Source organism: Ambystoma mexicanum, chromosome 2p, assembly GCF_040938575.1.
Source record: "Ambystoma mexicanum isolate Mex_15411 chromosome 2p, UKY_AmexF1_1, whole genome shotgun sequence".
In the NCBI taxonomy this organism is placed as follows: Eukaryota; Metazoa; Chordata; class Amphibia; order Caudata; family Ambystomatidae; genus Ambystoma; species Ambystoma mexicanum.
In genome coordinates this window covers 720,547,424-720,566,894 of record NC_090923.1, presented here as the reverse complement: position 1 = coordinate 720,566,894, position 19,471 = coordinate 720,547,424, and the positions used below count along the sequence as shown (strand labels likewise).

Sequence of the window (19,471 nt, the reverse complement as noted above, 5' to 3'; positions counted from 1 at the left end):
TATAACATTTGACAGTACTGAGATGCAGAAGAGGCGACTAAGAGTAATGAACACTACACCATTTCACCACTTGAGTACTGGGACGAGGAAGAGGCAACTAAGAGTAATGAACACAACACCATTTCTTCACTTTAGTACTGGGATGAGGAAGATGCCTACAAAGAGCTATGAGGGTCAGGCATGCCCCTTTAATTATGGTCATGCAAGTCGAATTAGGCATCCACACCTGCAGCCTGTCAAGGGGCTACTGGTGTATAAAAGGAGACCAGTAGAGCAGAGAGGAGAGCAACAGGGAGGCTTGTGTGGGAGAGACCAGCAGGGGGCCTTACTTGAGAGGACCAGAGAAGGAGCCTGGATGCTGGAAAATACCCCAGAGGACTTGCAGAGTCCAATGCCAGTGGTCTGTGTACTTTTCGCAGGTCTGGAAGTCTCGGTGAAAAAGAACCTGCAGCAGGAGCTGCGAGAGAGCACAAAGAAAAGAATAAGCCGTCCGTGTCAGGAAAGAAGTATTCCAGGTGCCGGCGTGCAGAGAGAAACATGCAGCAGACGAGCAGAGCTCATAAAGGAGGACTTTCCAGCTTCAGCAACAGAGAAGAAGCAGCGGGAACCGCCAGAAGGAGACGCAAAGAGCCTGTGAGTTTCGGGGAGGATGCTCGAACACTGGGGCACTCCTAGAGGAACGCAAATAAAGATTGGTCTGTAAAATTAAGCAAAGCATATGCACATTAAATACTGGACTGAATGGAATCTTAACAAGACCTCTGGAACTTGAAATAGGGTTCTGTGACTAAGATCCGTAATATAACTCTGAACTCAAACTAGTTGACAAGGATGGAAGAATGTATTGGAATTCATTTTGGTGGACTTGGGAGGGGGGGCGGCTTTGCAAGAGAGTTCGAAGTTGGGTATTGCTTTTTCCTTTTTTTATTTTCTTATTGTTCTGAATGTGCACCCAGTTGGTGCAAATGTACACCAAAGGTATGCAAAATTCCAAGAATAAAGTTAAAAAAAAAACATTAAGTGAAACAAATGCATATTGAATACCCAACTGAATGGAAACTTAAAATGAAGCGGCATGAATGCTTACTGAACACCGGATTGAATGAAACCTGGAAGATAAGTATATTAAATGTTTAATGGAATAAAACTTTATGGGCCAAGCAAATAAAGAGAACAGCCAAGATGCTCATGTGAAAACGAATTACTAAAAAAGGTGCAAGTGTGACAGAGAGTCAAAGAAGGTGGGGTATGAACAAACCACCCTCAAAGTGAACTTTTATGAGTGAATGCAGTTTGGCAAGGGCAAAGACTGGCAAGAGGTGTGTGACACATGATGGCAGAGCAAAGAGGCTGACAAAGAAAAGCCAAAGGAGTGTACATTTGCACATAAAAGCCAAGAGGCCAATAAAGAGGAATTGAGTGAAGGTGATTTGGTACGCAGGGATAAATACTGAAGAATCTCTATGGGCTGGAGAGCCCAGGGATCCTAGTTGCGCAACCTGTGATGGGTGGACCGTTCAGTCTGACAACTGCGCCTAGACCAGTGAGACTTGAATGCTGAAAACCAAGGACATTTTGGTGGTGACGTTAAAGTCTTGGGGAAGAGAAACCTGAGACTTGAGAAACTACACTTGTGATCTTGAAAAGGAGCATCAATACCTTTTGTTCTCTTTGAACTGTGTTGCTTGGAACTTGGGGAAGAGAACCCCGAGGATTGTTTTGAACTGTATCACCTTGAACAGGAGAAAGGCAATCTTGAGACTTTTTTTGTGGAACTTTCTTACACTTGGGGAAGGGTAGCTGAAAGAGAACTGCGAGCAGGAAAATCTTTGAGTTGAACACTATTTCTTTTATTATTGACATTCCCACACTAGTTCTAGTTGTGAGGGCAAGTATAGGTTTTGGACACAGACAGACTTTTAAGTTGAACTCTTTGACTCAGACTTTTCTTAGTTTCATCTAGGTAGTGAATTCCCACCTTAGCATAGGGCAAGTTAGACCTTCTACCATCCTAACATTTGATTTTAATAAAGTTATTTACTTTGAACTTTGTATCCGGTGTCTGTGTCTTGCTTCATGATGCCTTCACAATTTTCACTCTATTTGTAATGACAATATGTAGAAACATACAAAATACCTTATTTTGTCATGCACATAACAAGATATTTGTAATTCTAAATACATCCACAATTTCCAATTTAAATAAAACATCTTTTAAATGGATTTTCTCTGGTGTAAAGTATAGAATCTGCATTTAGGTAATTTCCTCCATGGACAGTAAATAGGGGCTTCTTTGAAAAACATGGTAATATCCTATCAAAGGAAAGGATGATTTATTTGACTTTCTCACTTTAAAGTGTACTTCTTGTAATGCATACTGTATTGTCCTGTTCTCCTGTTAGCTGAATTAAGTTTCTGACACATTTGGGCCTCTTTGCACTTTTAGAAATTAAGTTCCATTTTAAAGTGGTGCATTCTGCTTCTCCTGTTTTCTCTAAGATTAGTAAAAACCAAGTTTTCGGGTGAAATGTATGCAAAAGCCCAATGTGTTGAGTATTATCTTTCTTGAGCGCAGGTGACTACCTCCATCCTGCAGGTGCACTCTTGTCATGGTAGCGAGTAAGAGGTGGAAATCATAACTAAGGTGATGCCTTTTTATTGTGCCTCTCTCATTTCAACATGAAACAGTCTCCATTGGTCTTTGATTCTCCCTACACTGATACCTCTGAATCACACTTAAAAGAAGTTGCACAGTTCTACGTTATTCGGAATCAGTTTGCTTTGGGGAAGTAGTCACAGCATACACTATGTTTGTGAAATATATGCTGAAATATACATTGATCATTCAAAAATGATATTCTGAAGCAGGAATAATTGTTCTTGTTATCTCAATACCGAGAAATCACTTGATAATATCTATAAGAAAAGAATGGGTCACTCCAATGGGTAATTAAGGAATTGTTAACCCTTTAAGGAGTTAACACTTTAAGGGGAAATGCAGTTTAGTAAAACATATCTATTGCATTTCACTTTATTACAACATGCACTTTATGGAATATGAAGTCACACTTCAATAAAATGTTGTGTGATATTGAATACATGTTAGAAAAGGAGAAAATATAAATTCCACTCCCAGAGAATGAAAGTGAAGTGTAACAGTACGGCTGACATGCAGGTTAACACAGGGCATTATGCACTTCATAAAATGTTTAAGAAATGTAAAATGCTTATTCATGATAATAATATATCTGCTGCAGCTCTCCCTATTTTTCACTGTACAGTTTATAAAATGAGAAGTTGTAGTTTATAATAGTATATCTTCCATAAGAAGGGTAGTCAGTTCCTGTTTTATCTCTGTTTGCTCCAGTTTGTCTGCATCCAATGTTCCATTTGGCAGGGGCAACATGCCAGACAGGGTTTTTTTGATAATTGTAGCTGTGGGAGGGGTGTGTAAGTATTGAAGACCCCCAATTAGACGGGCGAATCAAGGAGTTCTCCACAGATGGTGATGTCTGGTCTTGGGAAAGAGAATCCCAGCTTGACTTGATGCAAACGGTCATAGGGCATGGAATGGATCGAAGTGTGCAAAGTGCCTCTCGTGTGTACATACAGTTCATGAAAACAGAGCATTGCTGTATTTACGGGTGCACTGAACACCAGTGAGAGATCAAGTAGGATCAATGGACGTGTCGTGATTTGATCCGCCGCTGTAAGGAGCTCTCCTCTAATGTTCAGAAGTGATGCTTTGGTTCCCCGTCTTGGTCTGAAGCCTGACAGGAAATAACTTAGCAGGTTAATGACCTCCAGATGGGATGGGAGTAGGGATGCTGCTGCTATTTCTAATACCTTTGCCTGGCATGGTAGGCAAAGACTGGGTAGTAGACACTTATCCATCTGATGGCTACTGTAAAGGGGCTATGATGATGGCCTGCATCAAAGCCTTCGGAACATTACTGAGGTAAGTGAGTTATTAAGGTTTTTGATGATGGGCCAAGCACATAAGGGCCCAGGTTGATGGCCTTTACACGATATAGATATGTTGATGAAGATGACTTTGTTAAGTAGGAGATGGTTTTATTGGCCAGCAGTAAACTGAAGAAAGAGTATTGGGCACTGTGCCACTAAGTCACATCACCAGCTTGCATTGTTGCCCAAAGAGCTTTATAGGTGTTTCTAGACATTAGACTGGAAGTGAAATGATTGCAGGTTGAGCTGGCATGCTGAAATAAGCGCACCAGTTATTTATTAATTCAGAGTAGTTATTTAGGGGAGTGCTTTGCTTCCAAGTTGCTGATCTGGATGTGTGCGTTTTGCGGGAACCAGTCTGCCTTAATAGTGAACATGTCATTCACAGTGGTATGTAGTGTTTTGAAGCAACATGTTTCAAGTGGCCTGTCCTTACCTTTCAGATGTCGAAGGTCTTCTTTGTACTGGCTCTTCTCTCTTATGGTTGTGGTTGGGTTTGAAGGTCTTGGGGGAGCCATGCTATTAAGGGAGCTTTTGACTTTCCTTTTGAGCTGTGCAAGGCTTGCAACCAGTGCTTTTGTAACAACCTCTTTGTAGATTATGCTCCAGTTTTCGAAGGAAGGATTGTGCCCTTGTTGGGAAGGTGGTTTTGGATTTAATGCATAGCTTGTTGTCGATGGTGAAATTTACACGGGTATGATCTGGCCAGGAGAGGCATTGGCAGCTAGGAATCACAGGCTCAGGAAATGCACACCTCTATGAAATGGTTTGCCGACAAGTTGTGTGAAGCCCAAGATGTCATGTTGTCAAGTATTCCTTGACTGTAAGAGATGGCAATGCCATCAGCCCACATTTTCAGGTAGCCTCAGATGAATGCCTGTTTAGATGTCCCTAGGGTGAGTTTGTCAAGGTATAGTATGTTCGTTGGAGGAAGTGTGACATTTCTTGAGGGGGTGACATACAAAGGCACAAGCAACGGCATTGGTTTGGCGGGTGGCATTTATGATTAGAAGACATTAAAGGGAGTCAAATGTATAAAGCTGGATTGCTTTGCAGGAAAGCATAACAACATCAAGGTTACTCTGATCACAAATGGCCAATTTTAATAACCTAACTAAATTGTTTTAGATAGCGTTGTTAGCATATTGGCCAATATTAAATAATGATGCATTTCCTATGATAAGTGGTGCATTGATGTAGAATGTGAACGCTCTTAATACAGGGCTTACCTAAAATGACAATACTTTAAAGTAATGCCCACATTTCCCATTGCTGATTGCAGCCCACTCGTTCCACTCGCTCATGGTATTGTACCCCATATAAGGCACCCGTTCTGGGCTCTGCACAGTGGCAACGAAGGGAGTGACCTGCAGCATTGAAAAGGCATGTTTTTTATTGTCAAGCAGAACAAGTATTTATGTTCATATTTGTAATGCGTAGGAGGGATTGGGTTCTAGAACCTGAACGCTCCTGTGCTGAGCTCTGTGTAGTCATAGTTCTGTCTCTGTCAGGGAGTAAAGGGCAAACCTAATGCCCCTTGTTGAAATTTCGTACAAAAAGGTCCTGGTTACGTTGCAGTAACTTAAGATATATTCGACCCTTGTAAATAAAAGGATCTCACGCAGGTTGCTGTGTCTTCACACGTGGTTTCATCAAGGCTGATATTTATAGAACATTGGTCACAGAGGTCACAGTTGTGTTGTCACAGGATAACGTGTGGTGATGACCGTGGCCAACGTGACATGTGGTGAGAAAGGTGACAATGTGAGAGTGATTTCAGAACACAGTTTCCATTATGATATGAGATTCAGGTTGTGTTTGTGACATAATGACAGTAGTATAAGATCAACAGCATGGTATGAGAGTAAGTTGCAAATTCCATGAATGCAATTAACAGAAGAGGAAAGAAGGGGTAGAGGGAGGAAAGCCAAAAGGGGGAAAGCGGATTAGTTGTATGTTCTTTCAAGGCAAGGAATGTTTAAGCAAGATATCTAGTCATTGGATGGTAAACCCAAGATGGGAGCTTACCATTTGTGGTATGTCTGTGGGAGTTTGTTCCAAGTTGTCCTGGCGGCGCAACTGTGGAACTCTATCCCTGACTCATTAAGAGCCATATCTCCCTTCCACTGCTTCAAATCTAATGCCAAGAAATGGCTACAATCCTGAGACCATTGACCCTGGCCTGTTTCCTATTACTGCTCACTGTAATCCTGCTAATCACTGGAAATAGCTACCTAGGTCTCTACCCCACTGCATACATGCCCATTGCTGATACATCTTCTATGTTTTGTATTATATGTATATTTCCGTCTTTCATATCTTTCTGTACTTTGCTTAGCTTTCATATGCATCACTGTAACCTGACTATCTGCGCTCTTTGTCCTTTGCTGTACTGTTATATGTAACATTGTAACCTGACCTGCGCCCAGATGCCCACGGGCCCGTTGCGCACTATAAATCAATAAACAATTACAATTACTGTAGTAGCATCAGAGTGCTTTGGCGTGTCTGTGGAATGGGGCTGTGCCACTGCCAGGGGCATCCAGACTTTAGTCTGCTGGAGGAAAGGAAATGAGCGAGGAGAAGGTAAGAGGATGGGAAAGTGGAAAGTCAATGCTACCAACAGCCAGAGGGATGGCTGCACTAGGGGGAATAATGTCTTGTGGTGGCATGGGTGCATCTCAGTCCTGTTAGGCGGACCATGGTTCTGCAAAAGGGAGGCGCATGGTATGTCCTAATGCTCTCTGATAATTAGGTAGTGATTCCGAGGCAGATTTGGGAAACTATAAGCTAGTACACAATGTAATGTTGGATGCCTGAGGGGCCCAAGAGTGTGCTGGGGCAATCCTGGAGGTTTCATGGCTTATGTACCCCACCATCTTTATACGTTGCACCCCAGGTCAAACTACAGGATGTACATTCTGTGGCTGCCAAGCCTGAGCCAAGAGTCGCTCAGTCAAGTATAGACTATGTACATAGGTGAATGTTGCTGGTAACAGACGGTAAGGGCATGGAGTGGTCAGACTGGCACAGTAAAATTGAAAAAGCCTAACACAGGATATCAAAGATTTTGATGCCATACTTTATTTTGGTCCACGGTGGTGCCGTACTTGGAAATAGGCTATCAAAGTATAGTAATATATAGCCATGTATAGTGAGAAAATACACGCTGAGCTTTCAGTGCAGGCTGTGGTCATTAGACTGGGTGAAAGGCAGATGTGTGACAAACAGGATGGTTAGGGGGGAGAGCCCACTGTATGACCTTCTATATCCAGTAACAGACTGGCACCCTTCTGTTATGCTATGTTATTATGCTCTGAATGTTACCATAAGGCCGAGAACACACTTTGCTGCTGGCACAGAACTTTATGCCAGAGTAACGCCACCTCACAAGACTGAGGAGAAGTTGGGGCAGGAGGGGTATTTCAGGTTACAAGCCAAAAACGTGAACACCAGTGTGTTGCCAGAAGAAAGTGAAAAAAATGTGTTATGTAGCCTAATGCCTGTTTTTGCAAGTTTGCTATGATAAATCTATATACATTATTTGCGGGGGTCATGTGTCAAAGTGTCATTGGGTGTTGCACCTCTCATAGAAGCAGCTTCCTCGAGTGTAAACTACACTTTCAAAAGCGTCCATGTGAGATAGAAAAAGCATGGGGGGGGAGACAAGATAGAAACCATCGTAAATCTTGGAAAGGGGAGACAAAATAAAAACCAGCATAAAGCTTGGGAAGGGGAGACAAAATAGAAACACTGCATGAAGCTTGGGAAGGGGAGACAAGATAGAAATCAGCATAAAGCTTGAGAAGAGGAGACAAAATAGAAAACAGCATAAAGCTTGGGAAGGGGAGGCAAGACAGAAATCAGTGTAAATCTTGAGGCGGGGAAACAAGATAGAAACCAGCGTAAAGCTTGGGAAGGGGAGACAAAATAGAAACACTGCATGAAGCTTGGGAAGGGGAGACAAGATAGAAATCAGCATAAAGCTTGAGAAGAGGAGACAAAATAGAAAACAGCATAAAGCTTGGGAAGGGGAGGCAAGACAGAAATCAGTGTAAATCTTGGAAAGGGGAGACAAAATAAAAACCAGCATAAAGCTTGGCGAGAAGAGACACGACAGAAACCAGCGTAAAGCTTGGAAAGGGGAGACAAAATAAAAACCAGCATAAAGCTTGGGAAGGGGAGACAAGATAGAAATCAGCATAAAGCTTGAGAAGAGGAGACAAAATAGAAAACAGCATAAAGCTTGGGAAGGGGAGGCAAGATAGAAATCAGTGTAAATCTTGAGGCGGGGAAACAAGATAGAAACCAGCGTAAAGCTTGGGAAGAGGGGACAAGATAGAAATCACTGTAAAGCTTGGGGAGGGGAAACAAGATAGAAACCAGCGTAAAGCTTGGGAAGAGGAGACAAAATAGAACAACTACATAAAGCTTGGGCAGGGCAGACAAGATAGAAATCAACATAAAGCTTGTGGAGGGGAAATAAGATAGAAATCAGTGTAAAGCTTGGGGTGGGGAAACAAGATAGAAATCAGTGTAAATCTTGAGGCGGGGAAACAAGATAGAAACCAGCGTAAAGCTTGGGAAGAGGGGACAAGATAGAAATCAGTGTAAAGCTTGGGGAGGGGAAACAAGATAGAAACCAGCGTAAAACTTGGGAAGAGGAGACAAAATAGAACAACTACATAAAGCTTGGGCAGGGCAGACAAGATAGAAATCAACATAAAGCTTGTGGAGGGGAAATAAGATAGAAATCAGTGTAAAGCTTGGGGTGGGGAAACAAGATAGAAATCAGTGTAAATCTTGAGGCGGGGAAACAAGATAGAAACCAGCGTAAAGCTTGGGAAGAGGGGACCAGATAGAAATCAGTGTAAAGCTTGGGGTGGGGAAACAAGATAGACACCAGCGTAAAGCTTGGGAAGAGGAGACAAGATAGAAAACAGCATAGAGCTTGGGGAGGGGAAACAAGATAGAAACCAGCGTAAAGCTTGGGGAGGGGAAACAAGATAGAAACCAGCATAACGCTTTTGTAGGGGGGACATGATGGGGATGCGTGGCTACCAACCAGTTCTAATTCTAATGTTTAAAAGTAAAACAGAGTAGAGGAATGCATCAATGTGCACCAAGAGGTATCAGTGAAATGACAGCTGTAAGAGGAAATTGCGGGGGCTATTTTGTAACAACTGTTAAGTACCTCGCTTGATCCCACTTTTAAAACAATTTTTACAAACTGGCGCATCGAACCTTGAGTTGGGAGGGAAATGAGAGAGAAATATCAGTGCCTACTAAAAAAGTGTCACACTTTTCCCAAGTGGCTGCTTTGCAGACTTTAGCAAGAAAGCTATTGTCTAAGTGTATTGTGGTCTGTGCCTTCCCTCTATGTACGGGGAAATAATGGAGTGATGCAAAAGATGGTCTATGATCCATGGTCTAAAGCCTCTTATGGAGCGCTAACAGCCGATGCATGAAAGCGCTGCTGTAAGACTGGGGCGGAATATACAGCGCGACAGGACGGACGTTATGGAAATAAGAAGGTTTTCAATTCCTTCCTGAACATTATGATGCTGCGACTGCCCAGTCATTCCAGTGGTAAAGGGTTCCAAAGCTCAGCTGCAAGAACTAGGAAAGATCTGCCCGGAGCCCTGGAACACTCAAAGTGATGCTCCAGCAGAAGGTGAAGCGGGTAATGAACGTAGATTTTGTGAAGGAGAATACTGCTGCAATATTGTAGTGAGGTAACTGGGGCCAGTATTTTGCAGGGCTTTGAAGACTAATGTAAGTGCTTTGAACCGAATTCTCTTTGCCACAGGGAACCAATGACGTTTTCTCAGGATGGAGGAAATGTGCGAGCTAGAAGTCAATCCAACGACAACACCTGCTGCTGTATTTTCAACCATTTGTAATTAATTTACAACTTATTTAGGTGCACCGAGCAATAGAGAATTGCTATAGTCCAAACGTGAACTTATGACTGCCGGGCCATACTGGCTGTGTGCTCCTCCGATATATATTGCCTAATCTGCGTTAAGATCATGACGTAAAAACTTGTCACACTGATTCGTTTATTTGCGTGATTGATCATGGAAAGATGTTGATCTAGATGCACCCCTAGATTTCTCACCAGTGGGGAACATTTTCCTTGTCTAGGGACAGTTGCCCATTGGGCAGTTTAGGCCTTAATGACGCATAGGTACTGAGACATTCAGTTTCGCCTGTGTTCAGACCGAGCCAGTTCTGGTCCATCCATTGTTCGATATGGTTCATGGTGTAATTGGTTTTCGCATACACTCGGTCCACACTGCAAGGCGATATGCCGAAGATTAATTGAGTGTCATCTGCATAATTATGAAACGTGATTTCATTATCTTGGTGCTAATCATGAAATGGTTTAAGATATATCTTATAAAAGAAGAGGGGACAAGCATGCTCCTGGTGGGACTCCACAATCAAGTTGGTATGTTTTGGATTTAGATTGATTAATGCTGATACAAGATGTGTGCTCTGGTAAAAATGATGAATACCATTGGGAAGGCACTTCAGATATATTTGTCACACCTTTTAACCGAGATAATAGAATAGTGCGGTCCACGATATCAAAAGCAGCCGACAGGTCAAGCAAAATCAATAATGCAGATGAAGCCTGGTCCATAATATGCTGAAGGCGATCCTTAGCATAAGGTAGTGCACTTTCTGTGCTACGGCCCCGGTCTGCACCCAGACTGGAAATCATGAGTTTAAAAATGGCATTTAACCCTGTTTCAAGGAACGATCCAAACTGAGGTATCTTATTGCAGACTACTTTTCCAGTTGACCCACCAGTTATACCGAGTTGGCCCGTCCCTCTAAATGGTTTAATCCTGCCTACAGGATATTGCACATGGCGCTGAGCAGCTGCCCATTCCCAGATGCCCCAGCAGGAAATGCACTATTAGGAAAGGAAACTGTGGCAAAGGGACTGGCTCACATGAAAATCAAAATCTCCTCTCAGCTGCAAATAAGTATTATTTCTTTGAGAAACACCAAATGACCATCAATTAACAAGACATACATTGCACCAACTTTAGAAATGTCTAACACTGTAATGACTTTGCAAGACATTGGGCATGGATATATGGGCTCAAATGTGTGCTAGAATATCTCAAGACCACACACTTCATTACAAAGGCTCCCAACTAAAAGACATGGGAGAATGGATGGGGAAGGCCCGGACTCCCTGAACATTCAGGGAGATGAAACCACAGGAATGTGACCATAGAGGCCAGCTTATCTCTAGGGGCACAGTCACTTCTCTCTGATCCCCTAGCCAACTTCCAGACTGATAGTAACTGATGCCTCCAAACTCAGAAGTCCCTCCCTTCTTCCTTTTGCTGCCCATTAACCTTTAACCACAAAAAAATAAGTGCTATAATTGGGGATCCTGTACACTGATAATGGTTAGAAATACCACCTGATTACCACTGCTAGCATATAATATTGGGGTAAAAATACCCCCAGTGGAACACATACATTTCAGAATGATGTGCGGTGCCATGAATTCTGCCAGCAGTACATGTTGAACCACCAGAGTAACATCAGCAAAAAATACAATCAAAGCTCTCAAGTTTCCCGTGGCCGTGCGGGAGAAGGCCATCAAGTCCTCTTTTATCCCTTTGTATTCTGGGACTTGTAGTTTCTTTTATTTCCTATTTGAACGTTAGGAAAACTACTTGTTCCACAATTCCAAGCCAAAACAGGACTGGATGGCCTTCTCACGCATGTCCACATGAAAGTGGAGAGCTCTGTAAAAGTAAACTGTGGGACTGTAGCAAAAATCAATGTACCCATTAGTGTGTGTAATGTGACAACACATGCCACACAGTTTGCCCTGCAGAAGCTGCTAACTTGTGAGACAGTTGTAAGAGCAGCTCAACGTTGATTCTATTTTCAGTGGCAATGCCATCATTTGTATACATCATTCTTGCCTGGATGGGGATGGCTGGTGGTACTCCTTTCACTTAAGGCTGTAATGTTACCACCGTGGGTAATTGATTAGTGCAGTCAGGGCCCGCTTTGGCGCCCTCGCCACCCCTCCCTCCCCGCGCACTCCTGAGTATATTTGTAGCCAGCTGCCTGAGCTACTTTTTAAAGACAGTCCAAATGTAGATGGGATGCCTATGAAAGGGTATGCGAGTGAATGGACACTGGCTTGGTTTGAAGGTTTCTTTCTATGTGTTTGAGAAACCCCAGAGCCCGCATTTCTGTATTCCCCGCCTCTCCATCGGCCGAGTGCCCTAGGAGAGCATGGACGCTCCTACCTCCCCTCAATGGTCCACTCACCACTTTGCTTTATCCTTCAGCTTGGGAGGCTGGTAGCCACTCTTGGACATCAGGAACAGGACCCTGGAGGGACGAAAGAAACAAGAGAAGTTGGTGACGACAGCACATGTAGGTTTACTTGTCTACACATAACTCGCTGTCCTTTATGTAAGCGCCCCGTCACCGAACATGCCCTGCTCTGATACAGTTCCCACAGTGGGAACAGTTCCGTATGTGTACGTTGCCTCTCCCGAGAGAGAGGGGGGGTGAGAGAGAAAGAGAGAGAGAGGGGGAGAGAGAGAGAGACAGAGAGAGAGATAGAGAGAGAGAGAGAGAGAGAGAGAGAGAGATCAGCCAGTCCATCCTCTGACTTGACGCTAGGATCAAAGCATCGCCACTCTCTGCATCTCTGCCCTGTACTAGGAATCAGAGCAATACCACTGTCTCTCTGCCCTGTATTGGGAATCAGTACAGCGGTTCTGTCTACCTGCCCTGCAATTATAAATCAGAATAACACTTCTCTTTCTCTGCCCTGCACTAGGAATCAGAGCAACACCGCTGTCCGTCACTGCGCTGCACCTGGATACACAGAAGCACCACTCTCCCTCTGGCCTGCACCAGGAATCACAGCAGCGCCAGGGTCTGTCTCTGCACTGCACTAGGAATCAGAGAAACACCGCTGTCCGTCACTGCGCTGCACCTGTATACACAGAAGCACCACTCTCCCTCTGGCCTTCACCAGGAATTACAGAAGCACCACTCACCCTGTGGCCTGCACCAGGAATCACAGAAGCACCACTCACCCTCTGGCCTGCACCAGGAATCGGAGCAGCACCACTGTCTGTGTCTGCACTGCACCAGGATTCACAGAAGCACCACTCTCCCTCTGGCCTGCACCTGGATACACAGAAGCACCACTCTCCCTCTGGCCTGCACCAGGATACACAGAAGCACCACTCTCCCTCTGGCCTGCACCAGGAATCAGAGCAACACCACTGTCTGTGTCTGTACTGCACCAGGATTCACAGAAGCACAACTCTCCCTCTGGCCTGCACCAGGAATCACAGCAGCACCACTGTCAGTGTCTGCACTGCACCAGGATTCACAGAAGCACCACTGTTCCTCTGGCCTGCACCAGGAATCACAGCAGCACCAGGGTCTGTCTCTGCACTGCACCAGGAATCAGAGCAGCACAGCTGTCCATCACTGCACTGCACCTGGATATACAGAAGCACCACTCTCCCTCTGGCCTGCACCAGGAATCACAGCAGCACCAGGGTCTGTCTCTGCACTGCACCAGGAATCACTGCAGCACCAGGGTCTGTCTCTGCACTGCACCAGGAATCACAGCAGCACCAGGGTCTGTCTCTGCACTGCACTAGGAATCGGAGCAACACCGGTGCCTTTGGAAGATTAGAAGCTCCCTTTAGCATTCAAAGGATCTTCATGTGATAAAGCTGTTGACTCGCACATGCAATGGGGCAGTTCTAAGTGTGATGCTAATGGACCTGCCAGACATTCCCTCATTGGAGCAGAAGGGACCCGGAAGGACATCTCTGTGGCAACGACCTCCCACCTCGCATCTCAGACTCCAGTATAAAGGAATCAGTCGTCCTCTGCGGTCACCGGGATCCACCCTGGCTATGTCGCAGATCAAGTTGATCACTCTCTTCTTCACCCCTGGAACGTTCATTGGTTCTTTGCTCAGGAAATATATTGTGTGGGTGGGGCTCTACTAAATTCATAACCCGCACTCTTCATACTCCTAACCCAATTCTTACCACCCACCCTCCATCTATGCACCCACCATCCACCACCTTGCTTGACCCCATACTTCGCACCCCCTTCCTAATATACACTCTGCCCCTCCAACTCCCCTTACTACTTCCTTCCCCTCCTCCCCCTCTGCTGTATACCAGTTGGGACCCCCCTTCTAACACTTTTGTCCTTTCAGCTAATCCTTTTGCTCTGGACACAGGGACATATCCGTTTTCATTGACATGCCTCTTCACCCCCTTGCTTTTCTCCACTTCCTCGCCCATTCTTTCTCTGGCTCTCCCCAGCTGCACTTCGGCGCCCAAAATCTGGCCTCTCGCCTTCAACTTCTTACTGGCTTTGGAAATTGCGTATTGACTCGATGCCACAACTAGTTATGAACATGCAGGATGCCCTCCGTTTGAGGGATAATTTGGTTGTGAGGGTCAATTTATGGGTTATCTCTATTCCTTTGACGCCATTCCCTTTATATTTGGGGTGTGATAAGGCCCTTCTCAGCATTGACTTTATAAATACAGGACTCCTAGATCCCTGATTGATAGTATGATCGGTAAACATCAGAGAAACACCAGGTTTAGTGTTATTGCACGTGACGATACATACAACGGGTTTACGGCCGACTCGAGCTCTTTCCCAGGGCTAAGTGAAAGCTATTTTGTGGATCTTGTGGTATTCGGATTTCTACGGCCCTCGGGGGATCTGAATGAGCAGGGGGGCCAGTATGGGCAGTGGGAAGACAGCATGGGGTCGAAGTGGGCGGGAGCGGTTGGGGGCGGTGCTCCTCTACTTTTTATTTTTTTATGTTTTACTGTTCCAATACTTTCATTTTAAAAAGAAACCATTCCGGAAGTGTAGGAAGAAGTTGAAACTTGTACTTCAGTGCAGTGCACTGAACATTCCCTTTAACACCAGGCGTGTTTTTGTTTGGGGGTTTGGATTGTGCATGGGAGTGGGCGTGGTGATGGGGTTTGTGGGTGGGGAGCAGGCGAGCAGGGCACATAGTTCCACTACTTCTTTTCCTACACTCAGACCACTGGGAGAGAGGAAACATTCAAGGTCGTTTTCTTGTTGTGTTGATGCGTGTGGACCGGAAGTATCCTGTTTTTATGTGCTATGTGACCAGAGCAATGTGTGCTTTGCCTCACTCTTGCTTCTCCATATTGAGTGCCTGGATTGTGTTGGCCTATGGGCTCATAAACATAAACTCTTTATTTGGGTTTTACTGTGTGTAAATCTGAGCGCCTGTTTGACTGATTGTTGCCCTTCTGATCAAGATAGATGGCCAGGTCTGCAGATATCCACACTATCCACTAGATGTCACTCTGGTATCAAACTTGCCATTGCTTTCTTTCACTGCTAGAGGTCCCTTTGTGGATCGAAAGCTCATTTGCCGAGACTGTGGGCCTCATTACGACCCAGGCGGTAAGTTACCGCCTGGGTCGTACCTTTACCGCCATGGCGTAAACTATGTTTACGCCATGGTGGTTGGCGGACTTACCGCCCCATTCCGAGGTTGGCGGGGCGGTAAGTCCCCAATCCCCATTTACCCTTCCCCATTCCCATTTTTGCCCCATAGGGCATAATGGGAGTGGGGAAGGCGTTAATTACGCCACCGTAAATTACGGTGGCGTAATTAACAACAAGGTTCCTTAGCGCCATGGATTTTAACACCTGCTAAAAGCAGGTGTTAAATCCTCCATGGCGCTAAGGGACCTCGGAATCAGGCGGTAAGGGTCGGCGCTGTTTACGCTGCCGTAAACCCCATACCGCCTGGGTCGTAATGAGGCCCTGTAGCAAGCTACGGCAAACTTTACTTTGAAAACAATTTGTCGCTACCACTTGCTCTTTGGTCGGAGAGCATTTATTTTTCAAATGCTCTTTATTCAACTTACACATTCCCATGTGGCGTTCAACCTACCAGCGCTTTGAGGTCATACCATTGATATATAAGGTGCTATATAAATGCCAAGCAACATAACATGACATACAGAGCCATGCAAATCAAATTGAAGTAAACATGCCTAGTGAAGAAGAAAAAATAAAAGGTTGACCAAATCAACTCATCCCCCCTTTTCACAAAGGCGCAACATTATATGTTTCCCGTCGCAGAAAAAACGGTAACTTGTCCACCTAATCCTGTAACCAGCGCCTTGAGGCCCCCCCGGGTTTAGAGCGCTATATAAATGCAAAAAATAAATATAGCCCTGAAGGAGCATCTGCACTTGGCCTTGGAAGAGTTAACTCACTCATGTTGGATATTCAGAGGGTTAAGTGAATATAGCGCCTGTGCGCCACCCTCTATCAATTAGTTGTTTATATGAAATATAGCTGTATCCTTGCTGCAGTAGCCTAACTGGGACTGATATTCACTTATAGTCAAAAAGTAGGAACATAGTGAAAACAGTTAGGTGTGGTGCTGCGCTAGGAATATTGTATTGTCTTATGTCTTAGCGCAGCACCACACCTAACTGTTTTCACTATTTCACTCACCTTGGAGTTGACTCTACCAGCGACCTCATCCATTCAGCTCAAAAATCATCACCTTCAGCGAGGATGAAAGATATCCAGCAAATACCCTTCTACTTGCCAAAAACAAATCCTAAGGTAAAATACAGAACAGGAACACTATTGCTACACACTGAAAGAACAGCCCTATACGGTTCAGCATCAGTGGATAGTCACCCGCCCAACATGCAGCCCTTTCCATTGCGCCCCCATAAAATATCAAAGAAAACATGAAACTCTATCATTTGTGTTTGAAAAGGATCTATGTGATCACTGCAAACCCCCTTTACACCACATAGATATGCGGGGGAGACCCCCCCAAACAGACCAATATTATTATATTATCCCATAACCCCCACATATATATATGTGGTGTTAAAAAAAGTAAAAGTCAGGCATTTCGGCTGTCGCAATTGTGAGGGTGACATTTTGGGCCATTACCTTTGAAAACAATAGCACAGCAGCACAAACCGTGTCATTGCCTCAACGGGGCCCTCAACCCCCGCACACCATGCCCTAGCCTTCATGTACGTCAGTATTTTCAGTTTACAGCTAGGTTCACACATCAAGGTCTGATCTGAAGAAAACCTGGACAGGGACAATCGCCAATCCTGAAAGAGTGCAATTCCTTCACCATTAATAAGAAAAGTCATCTTCTCCAACTCAGCGCACCCCACACCTTGTGTCCCTTCCATCCCGTCCAGGAGGCACGTTGCTTCCCTCCATCGCTGTGCTAATGCTATTCTACCCACACCCAGAGGTGCCTTAATCAGCCTGGCAACCCCTTCTCCCGCTTCAGTCCCTACCCCAAAGAAAGAGAAGTCTCAAGCAATGCACAGGCAGCATCTCTGCCCCCACGTCTATAATCCAACTGAGGAGCTCCCCCCCACTACGTGGGTGCTTTTGGGCATCCCCACCACATGTTTAAAAAAGCATTTGAAATGCCAACAGTTTGGGATTTTGTATAGGCATGCGACAGGCACAGCCGTAGTGGTATTAACTGGCCATTGATGGTAGCATGTGCAGCAAAGTGTGAGTAGCTAGGCATCTGATGGCAGTGCCAGGCAAATGCCTAATACTTATACACAAGTCGAAACTGTTGGCTTTGCCAATGCTTGTTTTGAACTGGACTTCGGTGAAGGACATGCATAGTGCTTACAAATTGAGTGGCTGAAGGCAAACATGGTTATGACATTGTTATTACACTAGTAGCTGGTTTACAGCTCCAATTAAGTCATTAACTCCCAGAATACTGCTTTCAAAAAACATTGGCAGGCACTTCAAGTGTAAAGTTGGATGGTAAGACTTGATTAAAGCAATATTAAAGAGTTCCCATAAGGAGGTATTTTGGGCCGTAAGGGTGGGAATGGCCATAGCGATTACCATGGCCATGGGCAGGCAATAGGTGGGAAAATAACCAAACACCTTCATGCTTTGCGTCCCTCGGCATATGCCCTTTCTCCCTAGCTGCACTCTAATGCAATATTTACGGCATATAGGTGGCTGTGCCAGCTAATAGCCCAAACTAAAAAATGGGCAGTTATGCCACATCCTCATGGACAGTTGCTATTGGTAGATCCATACATTTTAGCCAAATGCCACCTGTGCAGTAGTATCCTGAAGGAAAGGGCCTTTGCATGTGCCGAAAGTTGACCTCTAAATATTGCCCCACTACTCCTACTCCTACTCTACCGTTACTACTCACATGCTTTATTTTCACACTCAAACACTTCAGAGACCCCCTCCTAATAATATACTCCCCACTCCTTTCGCTTGCCCCTCCTCTGGTCTCTCAGGCATCCTCCACCGCCTCCTGTCCTCACCCGACTAACCTACACTAAACCATTCACACATGCTTACTTAATTACCCCATCCCCTCCCAGGACTGGCCACTTACCTTAACAAATAGTTTACTTGGCTGCAGGGGAAGGTCAGGGGAGGGCTTAAAAGGGCTGGTAAGCCCCAACCCTTTCCAACATGGACCCTGCTGCGGTCCAGGGACGTTGTGTTGCCCAAAGCCTGCAGGGCCTTTTAACCATATTAATATTCCCTGGTGGTATAGTGGGTTTAAGGCCTTCATGGGGCCTTTATTTATTATTTAAAATATTCCCTAGTGGGCTAGCGGGATCCATGCGTCTGCAGACTCCACTGCTGGAGCCTGACAGTGTTGTGATGGATACGGCACCCCTTGATGCTACGTCTCTCCTTGCTACATCCTGCAGCCAGTGTTGTGGCGTTTTCGGGCACCCCTTTTCAGGAATGCCTCTGCGATTTCCGGCGTTTTCTTAGTACATTTCTTCCCCAGCTGCTGCGCTACTTTTACGACCGAGGGCCCGATTCTCATCTTGGCGCAGTGAGCGTGCTAAATAGCACGACTCACTGCGCCATTTCTTGACGCCCAGGCACCACTGCTATTCTCATGTGGGCCTGGGACGTCTTCGCAAAGCACAACAGTGCTTTCACTGTAATCCGCCTGTTTCTAATGGAAACAGGCGGATTGCAGAATCTCGGCAGCATTTTCGTTAAATAACCAGGGAATCGTTATTTAACGAAAATAATGCCGAGAACACAGTTCCTATACACCAAAGTGAGCAGCTTCAACATTGCAGGATGTTGAAGCTGCTTACTGTGGTGTATAGGAAAGTGTTCATATACACCCGTGTGGTGTATATGAAAACTTTCATTTAAAGCGAGCAGCTTCAACGTTGCATCCTGCATCCTGCAACGTTGAGCTGCTCGCTCTGGTGTAAATGAAAGCGTTCATATACACTCGTGTGTTGTATATGAACACTTTCATGTACACCAAAGCAAGCAGCTTCAATGTTGCAGCAACGTTGAAGCTGCTTGCTTTGGTGTACATGAAAGTGTCGAAATACAACACGGGTGTATGGACACTTCCATTTACACCAAACAAGGCTTCTTGTGGCAC

At 45.0% G+C, this 19,471-nt stretch overlaps 1 protein-coding gene across 1 annotated transcript in view; it reads right to left on the bottom strand.

Annotated features, from left to right (window-relative positions):
- Positions 1-19,471, bottom strand: part of MAP4K1 (mitogen-activated protein kinase kinase kinase kinase 1) — an 869,227-nt gene that overhangs the window by 427,187 nt on the left and 422,569 nt on the right. The window contains exon 10 of the mRNA XM_069644317.1: positions 12,283-12,345. Within this exon, the coding sequence (XP_069500418.1) occupies positions 12,283-12,345 (63 nt within the window). The remainder of the gene's footprint in view (positions 1-12,282; positions 12,346-19,471) is intronic.